Source organism: Pseudogymnoascus destructans (genome assembly GCF_001641265.1).
Source record: "Pseudogymnoascus destructans isolate 20631-21 unplaced genomic scaffold scaffold_14, whole genome shotgun sequence".
Lineage (NCBI taxonomy): Eukaryota > Fungi > Ascomycota > Leotiomycetes > Thelebolales > Thelebolaceae > Pseudogymnoascus > Pseudogymnoascus destructans.
In genome coordinates, this window is record NW_020167533.1 from 1,039,802 (window position 1) to 1,065,961 (window position 26,160).

General features: G+C 52.9%; 10 protein-coding genes across 10 annotated transcripts; 4 read left to right on the plus strand and 6 right to left on the minus strand.

Annotated features, from left to right (window-relative positions):
- Nucleotides 1–8: 8 nt before the first annotated feature.
- On the plus strand, nucleotides 9–8,212 carry VC83_05750 (uncharacterized protein). Its single transcript, XM_024469364.1, has 2 exons — nucleotides 9–220; nucleotides 542–8,212. Exons 1-2 carry the CDS (start codon nucleotides 139–141, stop codon nucleotides 8,008–8,010), a joined length of 7,551 nt encoding a protein of 2,516 aa, XP_024322914.1. The 5' UTR covers nucleotides 9–138; the 3' UTR covers nucleotides 8,011–8,212.
- A 45-nt stretch (nucleotides 8,213–8,257) lies between these two features.
- Nucleotides 8,258–10,006, minus strand: RRB1 (ribosome biosynthesis protein rrb1). Its single transcript, XM_024469365.1, has 2 exons — nucleotides 9,597–10,006; nucleotides 8,258–9,541 (listed from the first exon to the last, which is right to left on the minus strand). Exons 1-2 carry the CDS (start codon nucleotides 9,997–9,999, stop codon nucleotides 8,274–8,276), a joined length of 1,671 nt encoding a protein of 556 aa, XP_024322915.1. The 5' UTR covers nucleotides 10,000–10,006; the 3' UTR covers nucleotides 8,258–8,273.
- Nucleotides 10,007–10,021: 15 nt separating this feature from the next.
- Nucleotides 10,022–10,501, plus strand: VC83_05752 (uncharacterized protein; the record flags this gene model as incomplete). The annotated part of the gene is made up of 3 exons (XM_024469366.1): nucleotides 10,022–10,045; nucleotides 10,102–10,133; nucleotides 10,198–10,501. 3 exons carry the CDS (start codon nucleotides 10,022–10,024, stop codon nucleotides 10,499–10,501), a joined length of 360 nt encoding a protein of 119 aa, XP_024322912.1.
- Nucleotides 10,502–10,796: 295 nt separating this feature from the next.
- Nucleotides 10,797–13,242, minus strand: DCN1 (Scaffold-type E3 ligase; the record flags this gene model as incomplete). Its single annotated transcript, XM_024469367.1, has 6 exons — nucleotides 10,797–11,250; nucleotides 11,299–11,470; nucleotides 11,535–11,629; nucleotides 11,747–11,882; nucleotides 11,935–12,343; nucleotides 12,400–13,242. 6 exons carry the CDS (start codon nucleotides 13,240–13,242, stop codon nucleotides 10,797–10,799), a joined length of 2,109 nt encoding a protein of 702 aa, XP_024322913.1.
- Nucleotides 13,243–14,209: 967 nt separating this feature from the next.
- Nucleotides 14,210–14,584, minus strand: VC83_05754 (uncharacterized protein; the record flags this gene model as incomplete). Its single annotated transcript, XM_024469368.1, has 1 exon — nucleotides 14,210–14,584. One exon carries the CDS (start codon nucleotides 14,582–14,584, stop codon nucleotides 14,210–14,212), a length of 375 nt encoding a protein of 124 aa, XP_024322910.1.
- Nucleotides 14,585–15,190: 606 nt separating this feature from the next.
- VC83_05755 (uncharacterized protein) lies at nucleotides 15,191–18,517 on the minus strand. The gene is made up of 4 exons (XM_024469369.1): nucleotides 18,438–18,517; nucleotides 16,877–18,304; nucleotides 15,832–16,812; nucleotides 15,191–15,766 (listed from the first exon to the last, which is right to left on the minus strand). The coding sequence occupies exons 2-4, from the start codon at nucleotides 16,904–16,906 to the stop codon at nucleotides 15,599–15,601; spliced, it is 1,179 nt and encodes a 392-aa protein (XP_024322911.1). The 5' UTR covers nucleotides 16,907–18,304; nucleotides 18,438–18,517; the 3' UTR covers nucleotides 15,191–15,598.
- A 1,105-nt stretch (nucleotides 18,518–19,622) lies between these two features.
- Nucleotides 19,623–20,516, plus strand: VC83_05756 (uncharacterized protein; the record flags this gene model as incomplete). The annotated part of the gene is made up of 1 exon (XM_024469370.1): nucleotides 19,623–20,516. One exon carries the CDS (start codon nucleotides 19,623–19,625, stop codon nucleotides 20,514–20,516), a length of 894 nt encoding a protein of 297 aa, XP_024322908.1.
- A 207-nt stretch (nucleotides 20,517–20,723) lies between these two features.
- On the minus strand, nucleotides 20,724–21,353 carry VC83_05757 (uncharacterized protein; the record flags this gene model as incomplete). The annotated part of the gene is made up of 2 exons (XM_024469371.1): nucleotides 20,724–20,774; nucleotides 20,874–21,353. 2 exons carry the CDS (start codon nucleotides 21,351–21,353, stop codon nucleotides 20,724–20,726), a joined length of 531 nt encoding a protein of 176 aa, XP_024322909.1.
- A 194-nt stretch (nucleotides 21,354–21,547) lies between these two features.
- VC83_05758 (uncharacterized protein) lies at nucleotides 21,548–23,538 on the plus strand. Its single transcript, XM_024469372.1, has 4 exons — nucleotides 21,548–21,694; nucleotides 21,754–21,798; nucleotides 21,858–22,754; nucleotides 22,811–23,538. The coding sequence occupies exons 1-4, from the start codon at nucleotides 21,682–21,684 to the stop codon at nucleotides 23,275–23,277; spliced, it is 1,422 nt and encodes a 473-aa protein (XP_024322916.1). The 5' UTR covers nucleotides 21,548–21,681; the 3' UTR covers nucleotides 23,278–23,538.
- On the minus strand, nucleotides 23,524–25,410 carry CHS7 (chitin synthase 7). Its single transcript, XM_024469373.1, has 3 exons — nucleotides 24,936–25,410; nucleotides 24,300–24,871; nucleotides 23,524–24,251 (listed from the first exon to the last, which is right to left on the minus strand). Exons 1-3 carry the CDS (start codon nucleotides 25,171–25,173, stop codon nucleotides 24,066–24,068), a joined length of 996 nt encoding a protein of 331 aa, XP_024322917.1. The 5' UTR covers nucleotides 25,174–25,410; the 3' UTR covers nucleotides 23,524–24,065.
- Nucleotides 25,411–26,160: the final 750 nt, after the last annotated feature.

Genomic DNA, 26,160 nt, shown 5'->3' on the forward strand with positions numbered 1-26,160 from the left:
TCCGCCACAAGAAAAAAAGTGGCATAACGGCTTCAAATTCACATCAAACCACTAAAAGCGCTCGAGTTCGACCTCCGGAACCATTTTCACAGAAACCTTTTCCACGACGCTAAGAATGATCGCAAACCGCTTTGCAAGATGGAGAATTCAGAAGCCGATGATTTTGAGGGTCTGATCGACTTCCTGGTCCAGGAGCTTGCCATCAATGATTGGAATAAAGGTAATGCACCCACAGCCTTGCGAATCCGTTCGTCAGCCTTGCTGGAGGGGAAGGTCCAGCTATTATCACAAGCCCTCATGAGGGATGAGATAAAACTGTATTTATATGGTATTCCATTGGTGGAGTATACACTCGTGGATTTCTGGGCAGTGGACAAATCATGTGGCTATTTGGTCTGATGGGAGTTGTCGCTCCTGACACATTATCATAACCCCGTAGTGCGGGGTTCAATCCCCTCGCAGGACCGTTTTTGCTTTTTGCTGTTATATTTTTGTCGATCTTGGAAATTGATATGCAGAACTGTTCTAATCTAATTCATAGGCCTCTCTGTGTCAGAGCTGCTCGGTCGCATTGAGACCTTCTATGACAACCTGGAGAGAACCAAACTCGACGCCAAGCATGAAGATGTCGCTGATGAAAACGGAGACCAATTCCTGACTCCCGTACCGGAATCTGAAGTATCACAAAGGCCTGTCATTGACCGCAACTTCCAAGCCAGACTCTGGGATACTTTGGTTGCACGTGATGATATCATTGTCGGCGAAGGAAGAGTGCTCTCTTTGGACGAGGCAGAGGCCCTCCCTATAAAAACGGAAGCCGACAATGCAATCGACCCCGCTCTTCTTCTCGAGCCCCCATCAGAAACAGAAACAGGTGCCCCAGCCATCGAGCATCAGCCTCGAGTCCACGTCAATCAAAGACGCCTATGGCTTGTTCTCACCGGCCATGATGTGGATAAGACCAAGCTCCCTTTTTCCGAGTGGCAGCTACTGCTCGCCATTGCAGCCGCAGGAAAGAAGGGCATACTTCAAGCAGAGGCCCGCAATATCACGGGGCAGGACAAGAGATCCGTTCCACGGCGCACTGATTTCCTCGCGCAAAAGGGGTATATCGAGAAAAAGCAGGTACTAGCTTTCAACCAAAAGACCAGCCTTCTCACCCATAAAATTTTCTTGGAGGCAAAAGCTGCACAACGAGATATGATCAACCCATCTGAGCTGTCGGCAAGCACGCTGACCCAGGATCTCAAACCCGTCCCTGGTCATGAGAACTGGTCCGGCTTATTCGTCGATATTGAGATGGTCGCCCGCACCGCAGTGGCAATTATGCGTTCATGGGGAGTGATCCGACGTACTCACATATTGGCAAAGATGAATATCAACGATCTTCGACTACGGAAGACTCTTGAGCGGATTATGCGTAAGCTTTTCGAGCTTAAAGTCTGCAAGCGAGTCAGCGCTCTCCTGCCAAACAATCCAAAGATTTTCAAAGACTGCATAAAATTTCTCCGAGACCCTACGGAGGACGAGTGGTCTCATTTCAAGAAGAGACTCACTAGCCAAGGTTTCAAGAATAGGCCATCGAGAGCGAAGCCAAAGAGCGAGCATAAGCCAAGAGCAAGGAAACGCACAAATGGTAAGCCTAGCAAATATTTAAGTGAAGATGCATTCGATGATGTCGAAGCCGAGGAGAGCGAAGAGTCTGATGGTGACTTCTTTGATGGAGAAGACGAGGAAGCGTATGATGCTTCTGAAAAGCCAGCACCCATGACCACTACCAAAGAGTCAGTGGAGGATATTATTGAGCAAGTCATTGAAACTAACCCTGGAGACGAGGGAATATCGGAAGATGGTTTGCTTGCAGAGGCCGAGACTGTATCAACTGAGGATCTTGTTGCGCTGTTTATACCGTTTGATATCAGCTCTGCATCGACTGCAGACAAACAGACGATACGCATTGTGCGAGAGCCTATTGAGAAGTCGGGTAGGGAGATTTACCAGTACTATATGATGTCGAGCTTTGAGAGACGTGTTAGTAACGGGGAATCTTCCTGGGATGGCGCGACTGTTTTGCACCGACCTACAGAAACGAGTGGGCAAATATCCGATCTTTCTAATTATCCAACTATTGCGCCACGGACAAAGCAACGTACAGCAACCACAGACATTACTTCTCGAAAGGGCGAGGGAAGTTCAAAACAAACCAAGGCAGCACGACCCAGCACTCTCATTAAGGGGCCTTCTACAACGGCGCCGTCTAGGACTACTATGCCACCACAACCCGAAACTCCAAAAAGGCCTCGAGGCAGACCCAGGAAAACGGAAACCAAGACTGTCACGTACACGTCCAATGATCAGCTTGAGCGAGAGGCCGGTATGCCTGGTGCTTATTTTGACCTTCCCGACTTTCCAGTTCAGGAAAAGATTCGAGGGCCGTCAGGATTGCTCCAAAGAGGACGAAAACCAAAGCGGATGATGATGATGATTAAGTCTGAGAGACTAAAGGAGTTGAATTTGGCTCCAAGGACCCCAAAGGCACAAGATCAAGCCCCTGTCGAGGCCGAGGAAGCCATATCACAGGTCGAAGAGGCGGCAGACGATGACAACCTAGAAGATCAGGTCGCTTCCGTAACAACACCAATTGTCAATGCCCAGGACAGTGAAGAGATTCCAAAGGAAGAGTTTATCGACAGTTCTAGAAAAGAAACTATCTCAGCAGTGTCTACGTATACATCGCCATACCCAAATGTTCCCACTACGCCGTCTGTCCCAAGGCTTGCATCTATTAGCAGCCAGACCAAGGCGACAGTAGTCAATGCCCCCCAAATGCCAGGCTCACAACCATCCGCCTACGTATCACCATATGCCAGTGGTAAACCTCAAGGATACAACTCGCCATATGCAAAGTCACCAGAAATTTCCAAGACACCCGCGCCCCAGCCGCAAAGTAAGGGTATACCAGCACCCAAAACTGCGCGTGGCCTCGAACCTAGCGCTTCTCAGTACAAGTCGCCATACGCCACCATTGATGAGCCAGCTGGCGCTTCCAAAGCAGTTTCGCCTGAAGCACGGGTCTCGCCAGTGGTACAGGCTTCGTCCCTTTCCCAACCAGCTCAATCAAAGCCATACAAGTCGCCATATACTGCTGCGAGTCGTTCTCCTAGCTCACCTCTAAGTGAAGTTTCTCTAGCTGTTTCTAATCACCAAGATCTGGCGAGCAGCCAAGTTGTGGCTAAAGTCGAAGCTACAGCTCTTGAATCTTTAGCTGATGCTCAGGAGACTATTCTGTTACGTGAGGGGGAAAGAATTAGCCAGCCTGTGGCTGAGGTCAAAACCGCAGCTCCTGAAGCTGTTGGCGATGCTAATGAGACTGCATTGCCTGATGAAGGGGAAGCAATGGATGTGGACACCGCCAATATTGCAATCGACAGAGATGATGCGGACGAACTGATACATATTTCTGCTTCCAAAGATGGTGTTGCTGGAAATCTGTGTCTAAATGACATCGAAACACAACTTGAATTTCTTCCACTCGATACCGAAGACTTAGCATCTAAATGGATGATCGAAACATCCCAAATCTCGGTCTTTCCTGTCGTAGACACAGAAACTTACGAGATAGTTGTTCTGTTTAGAGAAACCCAAGAGGAATCTGACGAGACCGAGGAAAAAGAAGTCAAGTTCCTCGTCGATCATACATTGACTGAAGGTGCTACAGCTTTCGTAGCCAAAATTGGCACAGCGATGCGAAGGAAAAAACCAAAGAACAAGAGAATACCATTACCGCCCTGGGCATTCCCAATTCCGGATGGCGGCCCGAAACCATTCAAGTGCGACCAATGTGAAGGTGCCTGGAAGAATTACGAAGGCGTTAAGTACCACAAGACTAAGGCCAAGGTGACTTGCAATCCAAATTGGACTCGGCCTCCGACACCTCCGACACCCGAAGAGAGAAAAAAGAGAAGCAGGGAATCGTTTGCCCTTAGTGAGCTTACACCAGAAGAAGCTGCTCTTGTTAATGCTCAAAGGGACCAAGATGGCGGTTGGTCACTTCATGACGATGGTGGTCGCCCAAAGCGCCGACAATATCGTCGTAGACAGACCGTCGAATCTGAAGCGCTGGGAGAACCCACCAACCCCGAAGAACCTGGGGCTCAGAGCTTGCCTTCGCATCGAATTGGAACTCCAATCCCAGCTGATACGGCAGCCGTGACATCTATTGATGAAAGCCCTTCAAAATTTGCTACTCCTGAGAAACGCGCCATGCTCGCCGCCAGGATGAAACTGAAATACCCAACGGCAAACGACAGGGACAATATCGAGAGGAGAACAGGCCCGGTAATCACACAGAAGCGTAAAGAAGTTATACTGGACTTGTTAGAAGCGAACGGTGGTGCGTTCCCAGGCGATCAAGGGCTGTGGTTTGCAATGCATGCAGCGTGGGTGCAAAAGTATCCAGACTCTCTGATTCAAGATTACAAGTACTGCAATCAGGCTGTCGGGCTTCTCGAAGATGGCGGATTTGTTACAAAGGTCAAGTTCTCTTTCAGGGATCAAACCGGCCGTATGCGTACGCGCGCTGTTGTCACAAAGAAGGGGGTCGATCCACTATGTCCTTTGGTAAATGATATCAAAGCAAATATTAAGGCGGTATTTCCGAGGTATTACTGTCCGCCTGACTTTGAGCCACCTGAGGCGGTGCTGTCAATGCTCGAGGCTAGAGAGTCGAGGCCTTCCGAAGAAGAACGGCAGAGGCGCATGCTTGCGAAAGAAAGAGAAGAGGATCCAAGGATTCGCGCTGCAAAAGAAGCCAAGGCCTTGAAAGAAGCCCGTATCCTATCAAGCATTGTGGAAGCACAAAAGCAAACGACAAATAACGGAGAACCAGATTCAGATGACGAGAATGAGATTGTTCTCCTCAATGCGCCATTCTATATCCCTGATCCAGATGCAGAGGGCGAGACTGATGTGGAGTACTATACGGGGCGACGACGAAGGAGACGGAAGAGTGGCTTGTATCACCGACGTAGTGATAGCTTTAGGGAAGGACAATCATCACGAATGAAAGCACTGTGGGCGTCACTGAAGGCTCAGGGCGTCACATTAAAAGATCGACGTTTAAATGGCGATGTGGCAGGCGAGTCTTTAGATGAGTCGGGTTCTGACTTCATGCTTTCAGATGTTGAACCTGAAAAGCAACCTCTCACTGCTGAAGAGCAAAAGCAGGCAGACTACATTCAGCTCCATAGTTGCCAAACAGCACCATCGTTCCTCCAAAACACGGACGGGTCGTGGGGCAAAGGACCACCAAAGCAGATGCAGGCAAAGATCCACATTCGCAAATCCGACTTACCAGAGCCAGTGACTTATATGCAAACCGCCGACAACCCAGCTTGGACTTTCCGCCCATTTGGTCACGGTGTCAACGCCATCCATGTCATGTCAGCAAAGCGTGCAGCAGTCCAGCAACAGCTGAAGGCGCCCGGTAACATATTCCGCCCAGTTATTGTGCACAAATCAAAGCGTAAGACGAGAATTGGAAGTTCCAGAGACCAGCTTGCAGCACAAAACTTTGGCCACGACACAATAGGTTCTTGGAATCATGGGCGAGGGTCAAATTTTTCTGGGGGGCTTACTCCAAAGAAACCAAAATCTGTTCGGTGGGATGATGAGTCGGACGACCTGCGTCCGTATGGACTTACGGTCACAGGCGAAGAGATGCCCTGGCCCGACTTCAAGCCACTACCACTCCCTGACAGCAGGTTGAGGACCAAGCCTGTCATGCCAGAGTGGACCAACAACCCTGGGCTCGATTCTCTTATACAACAAGCACCAGGCTTTAGTCTTCCCAGTAAATCACCAGTTGAAAGAATCGGTACCCCCGACGACACTTCTATTGCAGCAGCTGATGTGGGCTCCTGGGCAGCATCCAAAGGTCTGTTCTCACGATCTGCTGCCTCGTTCAAAGATATGCTGCCCAAGAACCTTGAAAGCATCATGTCTCGGATGAAAGCGAAAGGGTTTGAGCTTGACACGACGGAAGGATCCGCATACACAGATTTCATGGCCAAAATCATTACAACGGAAGAATGGGAACAAACCATCGGGGGCAGAACTTTATTGGGGATGGGAAATATTGCGCCGGACCATATTTATATCAACCACACTGCTGAGGAGCTAAAGGGGCCTCAACCCACGGAACCAGCTACCAAATCCTGGCTAGCTGATAACTCCTTTACTTTGGAAACTCTGCCCTACGAACTTCTTGTTGTCGATCCTGTACAACAACTCCTTTCGACGACTGTAAAGAGCAAACCGAGATGGGGCTATCAAAAACGCCAGAGAACAGAACAAGCCTCATCATTCTTTGGGATGGTGGAGGCCACGAAATCTGATTTCGATTATCTCTCACGCAAGCGTAAGTTGCCCGGCAGCCAGCTGATCGGCCAACCCCGCCTCAAACGGCCTTATCGCCGTGCAGCTCAGTCAAAAGACTTCCGAGTGCGTCGCCACACGTCTTTGCCTGTTGATATCCAAGGCCTCGATATACCTCTCAACGATCCCGATTTTGAAGTATCTATTTCCTATCACGGAATCTCCGGTCACCGTAAACGTACGAATGAACGGACCGTTATCTCCGAGGCTCTTGATGACCGCCTCATCGTCGCCGTTGTCGTCATACGGACCCTGACTGGCGGCCTTGACCAAAGCGTAGATTGGGTCCTCGTGTCGAGGCTCTTTCCACAGTGTACCATGAACTGGGTTCGTCGGCACTTCAATGTTCTCGCAGATAAACATGCAAAGCGGTTAATCAAAATGACGGAAGATTTCCAGACTGCGTATTTAGCTGCTTATGAGTCTGGGGAACTTCCTAGAATGGATTACGACCATCTCCTTGATTACGATTGGGATGCACTTATTGACTGGGCTATGAAACGCACACAGCTCGTCAGGACGGCTACCGTGGATTTGCCAAGTACTCGAGAGAAATTCGACGAGATGTATGAGTTACAGGACGTCGAGGAGAAAAACTGGAGGGATTCTTATTTCTCCAGTACACTGCCAGTGCATAAGCGTATTGCTCACGCATCCGCTAGCAACCTAACATTGCTAGCCTCACAACCTCTCGAGGCGCCCCAAGGTCCTCAAGACGACATGCTCCGCATCGCTCGATCGTGGGCGAGAGCAAGCACGCTTACACCTGTCGATAGCTTTAATGCCGCCACTGCATCCGCTAAATTACGGGGTCTCGGCCCAGAAATCATGCGCGACGCGGTTTCGCAGCTGGTCGAAGCAAAGGTCATCATGCCAGTGAACAAAGGCCGTCCGGCGCCAGGCCGCGGCTTTGAAGCCACTGATGTCCTTACGGCGGCACTATCGCGTATTCTGACTCAAGCCCATTATAATGAGGCGGTGGCATACAAGGCGTGCCTTGATGAGGCTTTCAAGAAGGACGAGATAGTGATGCTGGAATATACGGCGAGCGAGGGAGAAATTCTTGCTACGACAAACTTACAGTGCGCGCAACGGATCGTGCAAACTGGACACAGAATTCCAATGAATAAGTTTGGGTTGACGGAGGGAAATTATCAGACCAAGAAGATGGATAAAACTAAGTTGCTGTTCGATATCCAGATTTCGCCTTCGGACACCTACGTCTATGATGACGCACATCCTCTAATCCGCTCAAGTATGTTGTCCATCGAACACAACCCACCGCCGAAACCGCACGATGGGGCGCTGCCTCTCTGGTATGATATCAACGACCAGCTTATCCCAGGTTTGTGGCGCAAGGTCATGGGAGCAGTGCTGGCGACGATTATGCAGAGGCCGGGTATTGAGGCTAAAGAAGTTACGCGGTTGCTCAGTCCAGCGCTGGAAGAATGGGAGGCGAGGTTGGCACTGGAATGGGCATTTGGAGTGGATGCATTGAAAGAGGTTGCTCCTGGGACGGGCATCGAAGGATGGACCGTTGGGGAGTGGTGGTGGTGGGTTGCAGGGAAGGTCTGATGGTGCTTTGGAATGGGATGTACTATCTGGAGTTTGGAGAACACTTGCGCATTAGTTTATGATGTTGGTTTTCTTTGCGAGTTAACGGAGCCGGCGCATGATTGTAATTTTATGTGGCGGTGGGCAAGATACCAGGCGTTTGTACTTAGGAGTCCATATCACGCTCAACGGTGTATCAAATCAATAAAAATTCATAAATTATTATATTTTGAGCGCTAGCACTTCTTTCATGTGAACAATTGTATTTGGTCTCTATCACAAATCTAAACACTAATCGTCTTGAAGACATTAAAGCTCTCTCCCGTTCCCACCAGCGCGCCCGGGATCTGCGGGTGCCAATGCGCCTCCTTGACTCTCTCCAAATAATGCACAAACAACAGCTGCGGCGGCACACCCTCCTCTCCACCCCTCGCTTCCTCCTCGTCGAGTTCCACGGCCAGATCCCACAGCGTCAGCGTATCATCTCCAGCCGCAACCGTCACGATCGAGTCTTCGGTCGGATGCCACTCCACACTCGTAATCTGCTCCTTGTGGAACCCAAAGCTCGCGACAGGGGTAGGCTTGGAGCTTGCCCCTGGCGTAGGCGCTGCCTTCCAGTTGCGCAGATCCCAAACAGCCCAGACGCCGTCGTCGGCGCCAGATGCGAGGAGATGCGTGGTAAGCGGCGACCAGGACATGACGTTCACATCCGTTTCCGAGACTTGGACGCTCATGGCTGCGGAGCGGGACTTGGAGCGTACGTCCCAGACTTTGATGGTGCCGTCGCTGGAGGCGGAGGCAAAGACGTTGCGCTCCGAAGGCGACCACTGGAGTTCCTCAACGGAGCCTGTGTGGCCGGTCAGGGCGCGGGAATCGGTGGCCCAGCCCTCACCTTGGGTCCTTGTGGTGACGTAAATAGAGCCAGTGTTGTCGCCGGTAACGAGCTTGCCGGTTGAGACGAGAGGAGACCAGTCAACGGCGTACCCTTCGGCCTTGTGCATGCGCAGTGTCGATAGGGGCTTGTTGTGCTGGGGGGTAATAGTGAAGCCTGGGGTGTCAAAGGAGGTTAGATGTGGCGTGACATCGTGGATGAGGACTTGGCCTGCCTCTGTCATTGTGGCTGTGAGAGTCGTAGGGGGGCGGGAGGAGTCCGACGCAGGGGTTTGGTGGGCGCGGATGCGGTTTGTGGTGGTGTTGAGCGGGATAGAGGCTGATTCGAGGATGGGATCCGAATCTTCATCCCCGTCGGAGTCAGACTCAGAGTCTTGGTCACGCTCGTTGCGGGAGAGGCCGCTGAACTTCATAACCATGATCTGGTTCTCTTTCTCGCGCTTGGCATCGGCCTGCGTGCCTGCAACAGCGTACATGGTTGCGGGAAAGGAGGTACGGTTATCGCCGAGGTTGTCTTTGATAATATCGAAGGACAGGCAGGGCCAGGGAGTGCTGAGAGCGTGCAGCATTTCGTATGTGGAGAGATCAGGGGAGAGCGTCTGGCCAGGCTCGAGTTTGTTTCGCCCGACTATGAACGTCTGTTGGTCTACCTCCATCGCCTCTGAGAATAATTAGCATTGCGCCAGGAAGCATAGACGCGCAAAAAATAAACATACCAGCTTTTTCTTCCGCTTCCCTCTCAGCATCTGGTCTCCCATCCACTCCAGCTTCTAGAATCTCATCTTCGCTCTCAAATTCATCCTCGAACTCGTCCTCAAACTCCAGACTCTCTACATCGTCATCCGCCTTCCCAACTCTCTCTCCTCCCTTCAACGGGGCGTCGCCCCTCTCAAATTCCTCCGCAGCTCTTTTTGACATCGTATTCCCAGTTGTGGTTGAACGAAAAATGCAAAAATCTGAATTGGCGGGGTTGTTGATGTACTTTTTCGTTATCGACTTATCACCATGTTCGCGGGACCCAACTTTTTTAAGAGGCGGCCGCATCCCCGGCGTCGCACGGATAATGGTTAATCCGTCCTTCGATACTTTTCGAGTGCACGACCACCACGACGACGACATCAGTTACGCTCACACTTCAGCCATGTTATACGAATTGATTGCGGTGGTAAGCTATAGCTATCCGTCTATATCCGCACGAACCAGTTGCTAATTACCCTCCAGGTCCGCCCCGGCAGCCTCGCCGAGGTGAAAGAGTTCGTCCTCCCCGATCACAACCCCCATTCACCCGCGCCTCTTTCGCCCACTAACCCTCCTCAGTATCGCCCGCACAGCCGGATCCCTCATCCTCCAAAATGGCGGCACGATTCGCGGCATCACAAACTGGGGCGTCACTGCGCTCCCGAAGCGCACCGCCAAGCATCAGGCAGTCTACCACGACGGGCACCACTTCGTCATGCGCTACGACGCCAACAGCGCCGTGCAGGACCAGGTGCGCAAGACGCTCAGTCTCGACCCGCGAATGATCAAATTCGGGAGCGTGAAGCTTGGGGATGGAAAGCTGGATACGCTGGCGAGGATAGGGGGGTGGATTCCGTGGTCGGTCAGGGAGCGCAGGTCGTAGGCCATTGGGGAAGACGAAAATCGTGGGAATGCTTGCAAAGATATTGTAGGACTGGCTGTATATTAGGTGCATTATTGGCGAATGGGATTCGATTTATAAACTCAGCATTCAATGATCTGGCAACAGTTTACCAATACTGTCATCTAGAATAGGACCTCCCCCTTGCGCATTACCCATGAGACGCCTCAAATGCTCGCTCGACCGCACAGGAAACATGTTCATCATGAGCATATGCCACATTGCATCATAACCAGCCCAGCCTCGAATGCCTTATTACTCAATAGTCGGGAACCCCCTAATCCGTCTCCATATTATCTGTCACTGCTCCGCCGCCCCTCTTCTCTCGGACCCAGACAACGAAGTCGTCAATGACGCCCGGCCACGCACCCTCCTCAGACCAAAAGCTCATCGTCTCGTCCTCCCTGCTCTTGGTGAAGAACTCAAGCGTCTGGTTCCACATGTCTTTATTAACGGTCTTCGTCCACTTGGCGTTCAGGAACTCGAGCCACAGCTTCAGCCAGTCCGTCATCGCAGAAGCCCAGCACATGCCAGGGCTTGAGAAGAGCATCTCCCAGTACACAAGGGCGTTCTCGAGAGGTAGCGCTTTCTGACTACGCTCTTTGGAGCTGACAAAGGTGTGTTTGTAGACACGCTTGAAAAGGGTGGTGTCGGAGGAGAGGAGTTTTGTCTGGCTAGCAATGTATGCTTTTTGCTTGGGTATTGTGTCTAAGGTGCTTCTAGAGTCGGCTCTGGATCGGGTCAGTAATTTCTTGCAGGAACAAGGAGGTAGGACTCACCCAGCCTTTTGCCAGCCCTTTACAAACCCATCTCTCGTCATCTCCCCGATTGCCGGAGCCTGGACAATTTCTAGTGAAATGAGGGACGATGCGTCTTCGAGATTCACGGCGAGGTCTGTGAGATATGCCATCGTGCCGTCGACGCTGATGGAATCCTTTTCATCATCCGACCCTACGATCAGAAGTCAGAGAGTGCTACGGGGTACCTCTATGTTTGTTGCCTTGGTCATACATACCTCGGTATTTCTCAAATAAGTTACTCAAAGTTGTCAGCGACTTATCTTCGACTGGAGTAGGAGCAACGGCCGGCTTGCCGCCCGAGGCATAGTATCTGTAGACCCAAGCTGTTAGCGGATCTCCAAGTCAAGTATAAGTGACGCATAATTCCGACAGGGGGACTAAACAATTGCTCCTGCTTGGAAAGCCAACCTAAAACGGCCGGCACTACAGGGACTGGTGAACTAGGGGGTATCGGTTCCCGATAAGGAAGACGAGGAGCTGGTGGAGGACTATGACTTCGACGACTTGGAGAACTATGACCTCCACTGCTTGGAGAACGAGAGGCTTGAGGAGCCGCCACCCCCCTGGAGTGTGAAAATGGTAGGAAACCCGGATTATTTCCAGCACTAGGTCCACCATGAGCTGGTTGGGCGCTGGGGATAGAAGGCTGGCTAGCAACCCCAGATCCCGACTCAAAATGTGGTATGGAAGCTGGGACCCCATTTTGATGAGACCGCAGTTGATTATTATTAAATGAAAGATAATTCGGAAAGATAGTTGGGTAATTCTGGAACAATGCCAAGCGATTATGATCGTACGGCTGAGCGTAGCAATTCTGAACGTAGCCATTCACCACTTCAAAATGCCGGCCCGCATCGTCAAAGAGCACAATCGTCGCCTTTGTCGATACGGGGCGGGGTATTATGGACGACTGCCCAGACTCCTTATCAGAATGGCCAGCCACCCGTCCAAAATACCCCGCTCCCATTTCAGAATGGCCAGCCTTACCATCAGAATGGTTATCTTCAGAGTGCTCAGCCTTACTCTCAGAATGGCTACGTTAAGAATGGGCAGCCTTCCTATCAGAATGCTCAACCCCACTGTCAGAATGGCTACGTTCAGAATGCCCAGCATTGCTCTCAGTGATTGCGCTCTGGGAAAAGTAGGGTCGGCATTTTGAGGTGTCAATGGTTGGGCATCCGCATCCACAACAGCACCCACTGCTTGAGATTCCGCGCTCGAACTTGACCTGTAAGACAAAACGTATGGCATACTAACAGCTCGGGGTCTCGGCTGACGTATAGAAAGATCGGGAGATTGAAATACTGATCCTAACCATGTAGCTTGAGCAGTCGGCGCCTGCATGTTTGCATAAGTATACTGAGGTACAACGTGCGTAGTTGGCGGTGGCGTACGACTCGGGGTCCTGTGCGATCCCTCAATTTTAGAAGTTGCTGGTACCATATTTGAAGGATATGAATGGGGCCTTGGGGGTTGAGACAGCCCCGTGCGTGGAGGGGGTACTCCCAAGGAATATGGAGATGGCGATGGGCGTGACGGCGCATTCGTCGCAGCGGTAAACGGATCATATCGCCGCGAACCAGTTGGAACTGGCAGTGGTAAAATCCGGTCTGGAAAAACCGGCTTGGCGGTCGGATTTGAAGGGGGTGCAAGTCGGTCCGGAGGCAAAGAATCCGCAGCGGGATTGAAACTTAGTTCGTCCTGAGGGATGTGGTCAAAACGGAAGATATTGGCGTTGAGCTCCGGCTGCTTTAGTACGGAGACACGCTGTCTCTTTCGCAATTCCCCTTGGTCATTAGGGACCCTTGAGGCATAATCTGAAAGTGGCTCCTGATCAAGGATAATCTCACTGTTTTCAAGGAGGTCCTCCTGTTCCTGCAGTACAACGCTAAGCCGCCTCTTTAATCCCTTCGGGCCAACCATGACGCTTCGTCGAGTGCCCCCTGGGTCTTCACCAGAGCACGATGTTTATTTTCAGATTCCTTAGGCCCGTACCAACAAATGTGTCGCCTGCTCCTGCGCTCCAATGTGAATTGCGCCGTGCGTCGTGCAGTCTGCGATTTGCGAGTCCTGTGCCCTCTTTGAGCCAGCATATAACTGACAAAGCATGGGGGCAGATAAAAATATGTGGTCCAGACCTCAGTCACTTTGCGTCGCAGGTGGTTCACCAGGTTTTAACCCGTGCCATTGTTGTGGCTTCCCTCGGTTCAGAATGTGGAGTAATCATCGTAGTTTCCCCATTTGTCAATATTTCTGTAGTCATAGTCGTAGTTTCCCTGGTTCTCGATATGGCCCCAGGCACTATCGTCGCTTCCTCTGTTTTATGGTGTGGCCGCAGTCACCATCGTAGCTTCCTCCAGTTCAGCATAGTTGCCGTCTCCATCGTAGCTTCCGTCCTGTGCCGGCATCGCAGCTTCCCTTCCCAGCTTCTGCTGCATTATAGCCTGTTTTCGCTCCACCACCAAGTCAAATCAAAAGAGCAGCCCTCTCAAACCTAGGTGCCACTCCTGGCGCTCTTTCCTCCTCCATCCTTTTGTTCGAAGATCGGCGTTGTTCCTTCCTTCCACATGCGCGGGTCCCGTATGCTCCTTCGTGCGAGTACTAGCAACACACTCCTCTTCCTCCTTCCCATCGTCTCCCTCACCATATATCCCCCAGTATCGCAAATAAACAAAGGAAACACAGCTCCACTTACGCATCACATGCAGCATCAAGCTTATAATTATGCTTCTTCAGCACCTACATCCCCAGCATCAGCACACATTCCCCACGGTTTACATCACCCGCATCATACCACCCCACTCCCCACCTCCACCCCCCAAAACCCCAAGCTCAAGAGGGCAAAAACTTACACTGCTGGCCACCCTCTCTGACGCCCCCGTTATCCCCATCATCTGCGCCACTGTATTCCTAATCGTAGTACTGCTCGGCATGGCGTCAGTTTTTGAATCGTCCTCCTCGCTGTTGTTGTCGTGACGGCAACGCCCTGAACTCGCTCGTATGCGTCCTTTGTGTCGGTATGCACTATTCGTAGTGCAGCTTTCACTGGTAGATCGCCCACGGAGGTATCTGGCAGCGGGCAGTATCCGCGTCTAAAACCTCGATCTCGAAAGTCGCCGTGGTCGTCGAATGCCCTATCCTCTTCCGTTCTTCTATTCGCTTCACTTCCTTCAACTTCACTTTTTTTCAACTCTTTGTCCTTCTTTTGCGGTGGCTGTAACTTTGTATGTATAACTCCAAATAGTACTGGAATAGAAGTGGGCATGAGGCGGGGTCGCGGGGCTGGGCTAGGTACCTGCCACTAACTGTCCCGTCCGTGCTGGGGTTAGTGACTTCAGCCTCACCTCACCTCACGCCTTATTAGGTGCGTTGGTCACGTGCGCAATATAAATTTGAGTGGGGGTAAGTGGTTCTTTGGAAGGAGAAGAGAGGGGGGTTTATCTATACTCTTGTGGTATCTTCTACAGGAGATGTAGGTGGGAGAAAGGAATATTTTTGGTTAGTGGTTGGTTTGTTCTCGTGGAAAATAAAATAAATTCTCTCTATGATAAAATATATAATTTACACAGTAAATCCATACGTCATATATACTTCTTACAATATTTGCTGTGTCTAATGCATATAAAATACATTTGAATAAAACAAACCAGCGGTTTATGCTTTATTTTTCAAATCCTAGCGTTAGTTTCCCCCCTTTCTGTATTTTCTACAAGACCACATGGCTAAAGGAGAAAAACGGCACATCCACGCCTCATCGATCACCATCATACACATAAAATTATCACATAGCTGAAGAAACTTCATACTCTTCGCTCTAGCTATAGCCACCACTCAAGACCACCACTCGCTTTTCCCCCTTCCCATCTACCAATGCCCAAGCAAGCACTCCTTTCCCAAAAATTAGCCGCCCCCCTTCCCACCCCAGCATACCGTAAAATAACAAAAACTCAGCCAATAACACCGAGAAGAGTAACTAATGTGCAAAAGTGTACGCCGCGCTGTATGCAATGCATGTTTTATCGAAGCCGATAGTCGATAATCCGATGTTGACTCCTTTCCCACCCCTTCCTGTTCCATTCCCACTGCCGTTCCCATCCCAAACACAGGGATCGAAATCATCGATTGGAAATCTGTAAAGTGTTGAATGGGAACGCAGTGGAGATGGTGACCCACCCGCTTCTGTCTGTATGCTGCCTCTCGAATACTCCACACAATCCGCGCCGAAAAATCGGTGAGTCGTCATAAAACCAACCCATTTTTCCGCGGCAAAGTAAACTCGTCACATAAACACTCCAACCCAGAACTTCTTATCCCCAATCTCGCTCGTGCAGTCATCGACCGCACACAGTGGGACCTTCCTCGCACCACTCTGCACCTCGGGGAATAAGTTCTTGCTCGTCGACTTCGCGTCCGGCTTGCGGCTCTGGTAGCATTTGTTGCAGTAGACCTGATACCGTGTTAGCACATGCACTCTCTCAACGGATTTAATGAGAGAAAGGGAAATACACTTACATGACCACATTCCCTCACCACCCAAAACGGATGCTCCTCCCTATCCTTCCTACTCCTAGCCTTTGCCTTTGCCGCCGTCTTCCCCGCCGATGTAGGCGTCGTCACCGCAGCCGGCTCCTCAGGTCCAACCACCAACTCCTCGTCGCACGCCGGACAAACAATCACGTCATCCTCCTTTGGCGAGCGCGTGAATCCTTCACCCACCGGCGGCGGCGGCACATGCTCTGCCTTCCTCGGCTCCTGTCTCACATGCTCATGGAGCGGAAACGTGCGGAACCTCATCGAAGCACCACGCATATGCACCGGGATGGGCCCTATTTCGGATTGTCGTCCCAACACGTACCGCTCCATGTTTCCCTGAAGACTGCGCCAACTGCCTGGGAACATGTCCGCGAGCCCGCCGAAAAGGAGGCTAGGATTGTCCAGGATCGATTCTGGGGCGTCAATCGGCGGGAGCATGCTGGGGAGATGGGGCCACGGATGGCCGGCGTGGTGGCGTGGTGATCGAGGTGGGCGGGGGAGCCGCAGTCGTGAAGGAGGGGCCGACGGTTGTCGTGATGGAAGGGCTCGCGAGGATACGATCTCGACCTCGTCATCGTCGTCGGATTCGATGCTGATGACGCCCCCAAGGGTCGTGTAATCCGACCGCTCCAGCTGGGGGGGCAGGGCAGCGCGCTGTGACGAGCGCCGCGACTGTGAGGGCGCGCGCTCATGGTGGTCGTCTGTCAGATCGATGACGGTGGGTTGGCGGTCAAGGCTTGGGCGAGATGGGGGATGCCGTGGGTCGAGCATGACGCTGAAGGGCGAGGAGCGTGGAGGGTTGTGCGGATGCGGCGTGCGGCGCTGGCCTGGGGAGTATGTTTGTGTCTGTGGTGGCGGAGGGGTAGGGAAGGTGAAGGTCGAGCCGGGCAAGGACGGCGAAGGGTCGGCCGAGGGGCGTCTGGCCATGGATATTGAGCTCGACATTTCGCCGAAGGTTCGCTGAGAAGAGTTTGTTAGTCTTTTGGGTCTTGTTTCCGCAGGGACGAGGGCTGGGGCTACATACCTTATTGTGGCTGCGTTGGCTTTCTGTCATTGTAGAGACGGCTCATCTCATTCCCTTATGGTCACAGACGCGAGAGTTACCGCCGGCGACTTGGGCGGCGTATGGCGTTGTCGACAGAGTGAATATATAGAGAATCCGAAGTGGCGTTGACAGTCGTCGACAGTCGTTGGCAGTCGTTGGCAGTCGTTGGTGGTCGTGGACGTCGTCAAGGCGAAAGTGGTATGTGGGTAAGTGGGTTGTGGAGTGGAGGGTTGGTGGATGTAGCGGTTATCGCCATAGGCGGTGGTTGTTTCTCCAGGCGTGGTCGGAGATGGTCGCCTTCGGCGGTCCGCCTTTCTGGTCCAGCAGTGGCCCTGTCGCCGGTGGCTTTAGAGAGGAGGGAAGTACCTTTGTATTGTAAAATGGCGTGTGAAGTACCTCGGATTGGATGTTGGAGGAGTGAAGCCTGGTTCGCTTATGATTGGCGATAAGAGCGGTGATGATTTTTGGAAAAGAAATTAAAATCTTCCAGTGGCACGTGCAACACGTGATCACGCTTTTATTGGGGTTTATATCACGTGAGTATATACTATGCGAATGATGGATCTTACGGACTGGAGATTACAGACTGGGGACCTTGGAGGCAACAGACCTGCAGATTGGGGAGGCCTCATAGATCGGAGACTCATATACCATACTCCAGTCTTCCCAGGCTATAGATATTGAGTCATGAAGCCTCACGGACCAGAGTCTCTGCTGATTCACAGTTTGCCAAGATATTGAGACCGCAAGCCCTATAGAAGGCAGATCTTGCTAACCACAACCTCACAGACCACAGACTCCAGACACAGGGCTCCAACCAACAGACTCAAGACAGCAGATTTCGCAGTCAACAGCGTACCTGGCCAGCTGTACAGGATCAGACCTAATACTCAGTGTCCCTGTCATCCTCCGGCATTCGTCCCGGAGGCAAATCTTTTTTTCTCTCTTATATTCTTATATTATGTTTTGTTTGTTGCAGGTGGAGGCGACCTGAAAACAAAAACGTCCAACTCATCGGTTGCTCCACCAATAGACCCAGCCGCAGGGGAGTCGGAGTGGTGGTGTGTTAGCCCAGCGCGCATACGTACGTCTGTTCCAACATGTCCGCGGCGCTGAAGTATTGCCCATCCACAGTCTTACAGTACTGTAGAGGATGTCCATTCATAGTGGCAGATGATGTCTATCCACACTCCCAAAGATGCCATGCCAATCGTCTGTCCACTGGGATTCCGACCAAGCGCTCGTACTCGTCTCTTCGGCGCCGGAATGACCGGAATGACAGACCCAACGCGGTGGTGTCCGTACAGTACACTACAGGCATGCCGCCCTCTCCAAGACGGCGTCCCGATCCAGAAGAGGCGAGGCGTAAGCCTGACGCCAAGGAGCGCTGGATGCCGATGGGCTGGGCTGGGACGATGAGGGGGCGAGTTAGTGAATGTGCCTGTTCATCTTATTGTTGGAAGCCACACAGACGCCACATTGGAAAGTCGCTCAGGCTGGGATGGATGGGAGTTGTGTGTGGCAAGTTCACTGTACGTACTCCGTACTCTCACACCCTTTCACATCGCCTCCCATCCCTTGCCACACCACGGGCTCTCTCATCCTGGCGATGTCAACAATGATTGACGCGGCGCCGACAGAGCGACAAGAAGAGGGGGAGAGCAAGAAGCATGGGCGCGTGACCACCCGCAATTGCCCTGCCCAGACCTTAGTACTATGGGTGGATATGGTGGATGGTGGACATGGTGGATATGGTGGATGGTGGACATGGTGGATGGTGGACATGGTGGATGGTGGACATGGTGGATGGTGGGCATGGTGGATGGTGGACGTGGTGGATGGTATTATGTGGAGTCCGTATTATGTGGATATGGTGGATAAACCACGTCGGGCCGTATTTTTCCGATATTTCCTTTCTTTTTGGGACCAAGGGCGGGAAATGACCGCCCTGCTCCCCGTCCCTTCCCTGCCGAGTTTGTTCTCCACCTTCACTCCATCTCCATCACTCCATCACTCCATCACTCCATCACTCCATCACTCCCTCGTCCCTTCCCTTGCCCCACACTCCGCGTTGGCCCCAGTCCCTCGTTCCCAGTCAGTCCTCCCCTTTCGTCCACTCACAGCCCTTGCGGCAGCTAGCCCTCTCTAGCTGCCGCAACGTCTCTCCTCGCCTCTTCTTTCCCTCTTTCCCTTTCCCTCTTTCCCTCTTTCCCAATGCGGCCTGGCTGATGTCTGGCTAGTATCCTGGGTGTGAGCCTGTCATGCTCTTGCTCTTAGTCGCGGTTCAAACTTACCTTTAAGATGCCGGTCCTGCCCAATGCGACTACTTTACCAGACTACTAACCACTCTGCTCCACTACCCATCACCAACAGGCACACGACCACCTCACGACCACCTCACGACCACCTCACGACCACCTCACGACCACCTCGAAGACGCTGTTATCTGTGAACACCCTACACCCTCAACTCTTCTCTCATCCTCAAGGCCTCATATCTGCTTCGTCTTTCAGAGCACTATATCCATATCATCGACGACGACATATATCTCTGACGACGCCCCTCACCTCTCTCGACACACACGACCACTCCAGCAGATCACCAATGAGTGAGCGAAATCGTGTCCTCGTCTTTGTTGAGGCGATGAACACGCCTCTATAGCACGGCTCACCCGCATCTAGCGGCCAAAGGAACCAAAACCATAACCACATACCGAAACACCGGCATGACCACGACCACCACCTACCACTGGGTCAACACCCTCACCTCCTCCCTCACCCCGACAACCTTCACCTTCACCTTCGTCCTCACACCCCCTAGCAAATATACGTTTACTTCCAAACCCCCCCCCACACCACCCCGCCCCACTCCATTCAAACGCCGCCGACCCCTCTGGGATGTCGATGGCTCCCCACACCCCACAAAGAAGAAGCGCCGCCTGCGCCTAGGCCTTGTCACCTCCCGCCTCTCCCGCCCCTACTCGGCTCCGGCAAGCAACATCGCCGACCGCGGTGTCGCCCGTGTTGGCTCTGCTACATGGCTTGTCCCCCGCCGCCCCGAGCAGAACGAACTCTGCAAGGCCGCCATCATGAACCGCGTCCGCCAGCGCCTGTGTCTCTTGAAAGCGGCACAGGCGAAACAACCGCCGCCCGCTAGCGTCCCACAGAAACGGACACACTCGCAGCTCGTCTCTGCACTTGCACTGCGCGACGTTGTGGCACCGATGGCTAGGACGTACGAGGTTCCATCCCAGCTTCCACCTTCGCCGCTTGGGCTGTCGAATTATGACGCGCTCGATCTGGAGGAAGAGGAGGGGCTAGGGATGGATAGGGAGGGAGAGGATATCGATGCAGATATGAGTGGGTGTGGCCGCGGATACTATAGCGATTTCAGCGTCAGGCGGTCTCCGCGCCCGGAAGGGGAGGACTACGATTACCTCGACGAGCTAGATGGGATTCCACCCTTGTCGCTGGCGGAGGAACCACCACCGTTGCCGCAGCTGCCGCCATTGTCGATTGCAAAGGCGGAGGCGGGGCAACTGGATGAGAAGGTTAGGGTGGGGATGGATGTCTATACTGCGGGGCCAGCTCATGGAGCAGGGACATATGTACTGGCTTAGTCGAGTGGGCATCTTCACGGGTTGGCGACGGGCGGGCAGGCAGCATGGGGATCATTGCATGGACATGGAAATGAGAAAAAGCTGGGAGTTGGGCCTCCCCTGCATGAATGAACGGAGTAGGATAAAAATGACATTTCTGCTTTGATACCCACACTTCGTCTGTCTCGAGACTTGGCCTTGGCTGATTTATTCGTCGATTCCCTCCCTCTACTGATGCAATAGCTTCTCTGCCCGGTCAAGCGCGATATCGCACATTGCCTACCCTCATCAGCAAACCACTCCACTCCACTACCAACCCCCAGTTGACGTGACCCCACGCAGCAAGCGCAACCAAAAATGACAGGATAGGATACACACCTTAATCCCTTCTTCCCTCTCCAGTCCCCCATCCCCTCTGTCAATCCTCTCCCGCATATTCTTCATAATCTCTCCCCTCCCTCGCCCATTAACAAACACCACATACCGCAACCCCGGGAACTTGGCCCCATACTCCGCATTCAACGCCGCCAATTGCCGAGCCTCCTCCTCGCCACCACCTAACTGCGCCTGTTCAGCAGCTGACTGTGCGCTATCCACCTTCTTGGCCCCGAGGCGGGGGTGAGCGCCTAGGATTGCATCGAGTTGCTTGGCGTCTGCTGGGGAGCCAGATGTGGAGAGTGCAGTGAGCTGGGAGCGGATGGCGGCGATGAGAGCGGGGTAGGAGAGGACGGGGCGGGCGAAGAGGGGGAGGGAGAGCGCGCGCAGTGGGGGGGAGGGCTCAAAGAGCAGGTCGAGGATGTGAGTTTGGTCGCTTGGGGAGAGGGAGGGGAGGGTGGTTGCGGGTGGGCGGGGGAACATTGTTGCGGGTGTGGTGTGAATTGGATAGATGGGTGGTACCGGTTGATTGAAAGATAAGGAGAGCTGGACCGGATTGGATTGAGAATAAATGAAATAAATAAATACCTATCTACAGCGCATGCGGGGAGGTTTATATGATAAAACCCCCCCCACGCACGCCTCGGAACTCGCCTAAGCTGAATTCGCACTAGCGCCGAAATCCGCGACTGCGACGTCGAAAGATTGTTTAGGGCCTGAAGCTGGCTGGGCTAGCTGACGAAGCACGAAGCACACTCGCAACTCCACCACAACCTTCAACAACAGACACTGATCTACTACGAGACCAACTATGTTGTGCGCAAGTAAGTGGCATTCAATTGGCGATGGGATATTGGGGCGCGTCTAACCTAACTGTCCGTAGTTTCCGGCGAAGCGCCACAGGACCCTGTGGTCTCGACGAAATCAGGTAATGATTCCACCACCACTTACCTCCTCCCCAAGCTCAACCGTCTAACTCCTCTCCAGGCAACGTCTTCTCCCGCGCCCTCATCGAATCCCACATCTCCACCCACGGCACCGACCCAATCACCTCGGAGCCCCTCACCGTAGACGACCTCATCCCCATCAAGACCTCCCGCATCGCCCCCCCCCGGCCTCCAACCCACACCTCCATCCCCGCCCTCCTCTCAACCTTCCAATCCGAATGGGACGCCCTCGCCCTCGACTCCTTCACCCTCCGCCAGCAACTCGCGCAGACCCGCCAGGAACTCTCAACAGCGCTCTACCACCACGACGCCGCCGTCCGCGTCGTCGCACGCCTCACCCGCGAACGCGACGAGGCCCGCGAGGCTCTCTCGAATGTCGGAATTGCGCCCTCCGGTGCAGGCGACGCGATGCAAATTGATAACGCCGGACTCCCGTCCGAAATCGTCGAGCGTGTTGAGGAGGCACAGGGTCGTCTGTCGAAGGGGCGCAGGAAGCGCGCTGTCCCAGCGGCATGGGCTACCCGCGCAGACATCGCGGCGTATGAAGTCGTAGCAAAGGCCGAGGCCGGCGATGCGGCTTTCGTGGATGTGAATGCCGCAGGGACGCAGGCGCTCGTGGGAGGCAGCGACGGGGCAGCTGTCGTGGATGTTCAGACCGGGGCGGTGGCAGAGACGCTAGCGAAGGGCGAATCTGTCGCGGCTGGTGCATGGGCCGGCGAAAAGGCCGTGCTGCTTGTTAAGGCTGGAAAAGGTGGCGTGGTGAAGGTGTTTGAGGGTGCAAAGGAGGTTGGGGCCATCGCGGCGCATGCGGGGCCTGTGAATGGCGTTGCGGTGCATCCGACGGGCGATGTTGTCGCGTCGGTTGGCAAGGATAAGAGTTTTGTTGTGTATGACCTTGAGAGTACGAAGGCGGTCGCGCAGGTCTATACTGAGAATGGTGAGTCCCCTTTCACCCCACTAATCAGAAAGGAGAGCAATGCTGACACCCGCCAGAACTCACAGCTTGCGCCTTCCACCCAGACGGCCACCTCCTCGCCGTTGCCCACCAAGGCACCCTCAGCATGTACCACACTACCACTCTCACCTTCGCCGCCTCCTTCCCCCTCCCATCTCCCGCGCCTATTTCCGCTATCTCTTTCAACCAAAACGGCATCTGGGTCGCCGCCGCCACCGCGTCCGGCGTTACTGTCTTTGACCTTCGCAAGGAGGGCGCTGAGGCCGTCGTTAAGGAGTTTGAGGGAAGTGGTATTAGTGGCGTGCAGTGGGATTACTCGGGACAGTTTTTGGGATTCGTGGGCAAGGAAGGCGTTGTGGTGCAGGCGTGGTTGAAGAAGGAAAAGAGGTGGGAAGAGGGGCTGAGGAGTGCAGTCAGGGGGAGTGCGGTGGGTTGGGGAGCAAAGGGGAGGAGGGTGTTGGTTGTTGGAGGGGAGGGAGTCAGTGTTTTGGGCGCAAAGGAGTGAGTGTTTACCGAGATAGGGGTTGTGAAGACGGTGTAATTGAGACGCTTGTACGAGTACCAAGCAGACTGGACTGAAGAGGCGGCAAGGCACGGCGTATATGCTTTTTTCCCTTTGTATACTGGCGGTTCCGGAAATGGATAGGCGGACATGTGTAGCAATACAAACGAATCTTGTGGAGTGAAATACAAAAAGGCGTTCGTCTTCGTTTTTACTATCACCTTCATACTGAGAATGTTGCAATCAACACAACTGATGCAGAGGGGCCTATAGATGTCAATCATTATGAATTCTTTTCCTATTCTATCCTATACTATCTATCACTACTCTGTATTCCCCACCACCCACGCCGCCACCATCCACGCACCCATGGCTATAATGCCTATACTCAAGAGGGTTCCCAATCGCAAGTCCCAAAACAACCCAAACAGGTCCCAAAAAATGCACCGCCCATCAGCGAAACACAGACGTGACACACGCACGCCGAATTACAAAGGTCGTTGAAGAAGAAGGAAAAGCAGCCGGAAGAAATATCATGAGTTCGAGTGTGGCGATTATCGTGGGCATGTATGATTAAATGTAGCCGAGTCTACTGCCGGTTTATAGTAAAGAAAGTCCGAAAACGCCGTTGAGCCGCGCTATGCAAGTATGAGAAAGGAGAAGGCGAGAAGTAAAGATCCGAACGACGCTGGCGCGTGCTATTCTTGAAAACTGGCGAGTTTCGTTTCAGACGCAGCATGCTCGCTGGCTCGAAAGAACGATGCAAAAAGCGAAATGGATGGACAACGCGCTTAATAGCTGAAACCGCCATAATTCGAGTTCCGCGGCGGCGCACCGGCAATGCTGCTGGCGTAGTCGCCGTCCTGGTAGATGGTTGTGCGGCGATCATCGTCGGGGAGGAGGCCTTTGACCTCCCAGTTGTTGGCCTTAGTGCCGACTGAGAACTCAAGGTCCTCGCGCGTGATAGAGTCCCAGTACTGAGTCGCGTTAGATTGGGATATATGACAGAAAGAGGGAAAATTTACCTTGTATACCATCATAACGGCGAGAAGATTGCAGATGGTGGTGAAGAAGACGCCGTCGAGGTAGTGCTGGACTTTTCGGCAGATGGTGTTGGAGACGGCATATAGGATGACCTGGCCAACGATGAGGAAGCCAGCGCCGAAGGAGAGGTCGCCGAGTGGCCAGCGGTCCTGCAGGGTGTTGAGCACAAGGATGAACTGCATGACGATGTATACAGCGAGGCAGATGGCCGAGATGAGGTACAGGACCACGAAGAGGCCGATGGTCTTGGTGGGACCGAGGCCGGCCCAGCTCTTGAACGTCGCCAGCGAGACAAGGAACGTGATGACGAAGAAGGCGAAGGAGATGCTGCGTAGGAGCCAGACAGAGAGCGTGGTGCCGTCCTCATATAGCTGGAACCCGACGAAACCGTTGATGAGCAGGCACACACACAACGCCGACGCGAGGCCAGCCTGCACGGCTACAAAGTAGGAATACGGATCCGATCCTGGAGGGACGACGCCGGAGTCGATGCACAGCGATATGAAGGTCAGGAGCATGTAAATGTAGAAAAACGTCGTGATTTCTTTGCGACCTATTTATAGAACATGAGCGCGCTGACACGGGAAACGGTTTGGGGAAGGGTAAACACAACGTACCGACTGCGGTGAACTTGGAGCGGACGTGGAGGACCATTATGACGGCCATGATGAGGGCGGCAATGTGGGCAAAGGACGTGGCGGGCTGGAAGATGATGGTGTTCGCAAGCTCGACATTGCGGGCATAACAGTCAGGCTCTATCCCAACACCCAAGTCAATGTTGCTGATGCTGCCCACAAGGGCGCACAATGGTATGGGCGCATTGCGGCAGATCGTGTCGAAGTCTCCAAAGCCCATCCTGCAAGCGGGTACAGGTGCTGGTAGATTTTGAGGGGAGAGATGATGCTGCGCCTGGAGCGAGGGGTTGCGGCCCGGCGAGAAGGGTCCACGATGTCTTTGATGCGCGATATCTTCAGGGGGTTGATTTGTAGGTTCGTGTGCGTAGAGAGCCAACTAGCAAATTTACTACTCCATACGACTGCTTATAGCATGAGAGGATGGGGTGCAAATGAACGAGCGTGGTGTTGTTGGGACGTATACGTATGGGGAGGAGCCTTGGCAGGCCCCGTTGGCAGCGAAACGGAGCCCCAGGTACACTGAAAAGTCACATGACCAGGGAGATTTGTGCCTTTCCAAAACTCTAGGTCATGTGAGTTACATTGGTGTGATGAATTGGCCACCGTACAAACATTGTCAACCACTAACTTACGCTGCCAAATATCTCCAGCCTTTTATCATTTCACAGCCTCGTCGTCGCTCATCCATATGCTCATCATACTCATCGTACTCGCACTACCTTATTCTGTAGATTCGAATTGTTATAAGCTGGCTTTCAGCTCGAGGCTTCTGAGATGGCCATGCAAAACTAGGAAAGCTGAAGATAACAAATCTGGTAGCAGATATTGTTGAATTGTTGAAGCTGTGAACTCTGTGACACCATTTAATCCAATCCACTGGCATCAACGATGACACCAAAGATGATGGCTGCAGGCTACGCAACCATGACAAAAAGGCGGTCTGAACTGCCGTTAACAAGCAGTACACAACAGATTTACAGATTTATATTGCCCCAGAGGCGATCTCTATCGAACGGAGGGTGGTGATTCGGAGGTGGTGGAGTACACTCGGAGCTTGCCACATCTAGGTATCAATTTTCTATAGCTCAGAGGTAAGATCCCAGCGGAAAGAGACCAAAGATGCAGGCTACAGCTGAGGAGATTGTTTAGTCGGATGGGCCTTATCATGGTAAAACATTCACATCTGCAGCTGCGGCATGCATGCATC

Bases quoted from the DNA above. Each gene is read 5' to 3' on its own strand.
- VC83_05750 (XM_024469364.1), top strand. From the start codon at position 139: ATGGAGAATTCAGAAGCCGATGATTTTGAGGGTCTGATCGACTTCCTG. The intron at 221-541 runs GTAATGCACCCA...TCTAATTCATAG, and splicing joins CATCAATGATTGGAATAAAG to GCCTCTCTGTGTCAGAGCTG.
- VC83_05755 (XM_024469369.1), bottom strand. From the start codon at position 16,906: ATGACAGAAAGCCAACGCAGCCACAATAAG. The intron at 16,813-16,876 runs GTATGTAGCCCC...AACTCTTCTCAG, and splicing joins GCCAACGCAGCCACAATAAG to CGAACCTTCGGCGAAATGTC. The intron at 15,767-15,831 runs GTAAGTGTATTT...ACACGGTATCAG, and splicing joins TGGTGAGGGAATGTGGTCAT to GTCTACTGCAACAAATGCTA.
- RRB1 (XM_024469365.1), bottom strand. From the start codon at position 9,999: ATGTCGTCGTCGTGGTGGTCGTGCACTCGAAAAGTATCGAAGGACGGA. The intron at 9,542-9,596 runs GTATGTTTATTT...AATTATTCTCAG, and splicing joins GGAAGCGGAAGAAAAAGCTG to AGGCGATGGAGGTAGACCAA.
- VC83_05758 (XM_024469372.1), top strand. The intron at 21,799-21,857 runs GTAATGATTCCA...ACTCCTCTCCAG, and splicing joins TGTGGTCTCGACGAAATCAG to GCAACGTCTTCTCCCGCGCC. The intron at 22,755-22,810 runs GTGAGTCCCCTT...GACACCCGCCAG, and splicing joins GCAGGTCTATACTGAGAATG to AACTCACAGCTTGCGCCTTC.
- CHS7 (XM_024469373.1), bottom strand. From the start codon at position 25,173: ATGGGCTTTGGAGACTTCGACACGATCTGCCGCAATGCGCCCATACCA. The intron at 24,872-24,935 runs GTACGTTGTGTT...TTCTATAAATAG, and splicing joins CTCCAAGTTCACCGCAGTCG to GTCGCAAAGAAATCACGACG. The intron at 24,252-24,299 runs GTAAATTTTCCC...AACGCGACTCAG, and splicing joins CCGTTATGATGGTATACAAG to TACTGGGACTCTATCACGCG.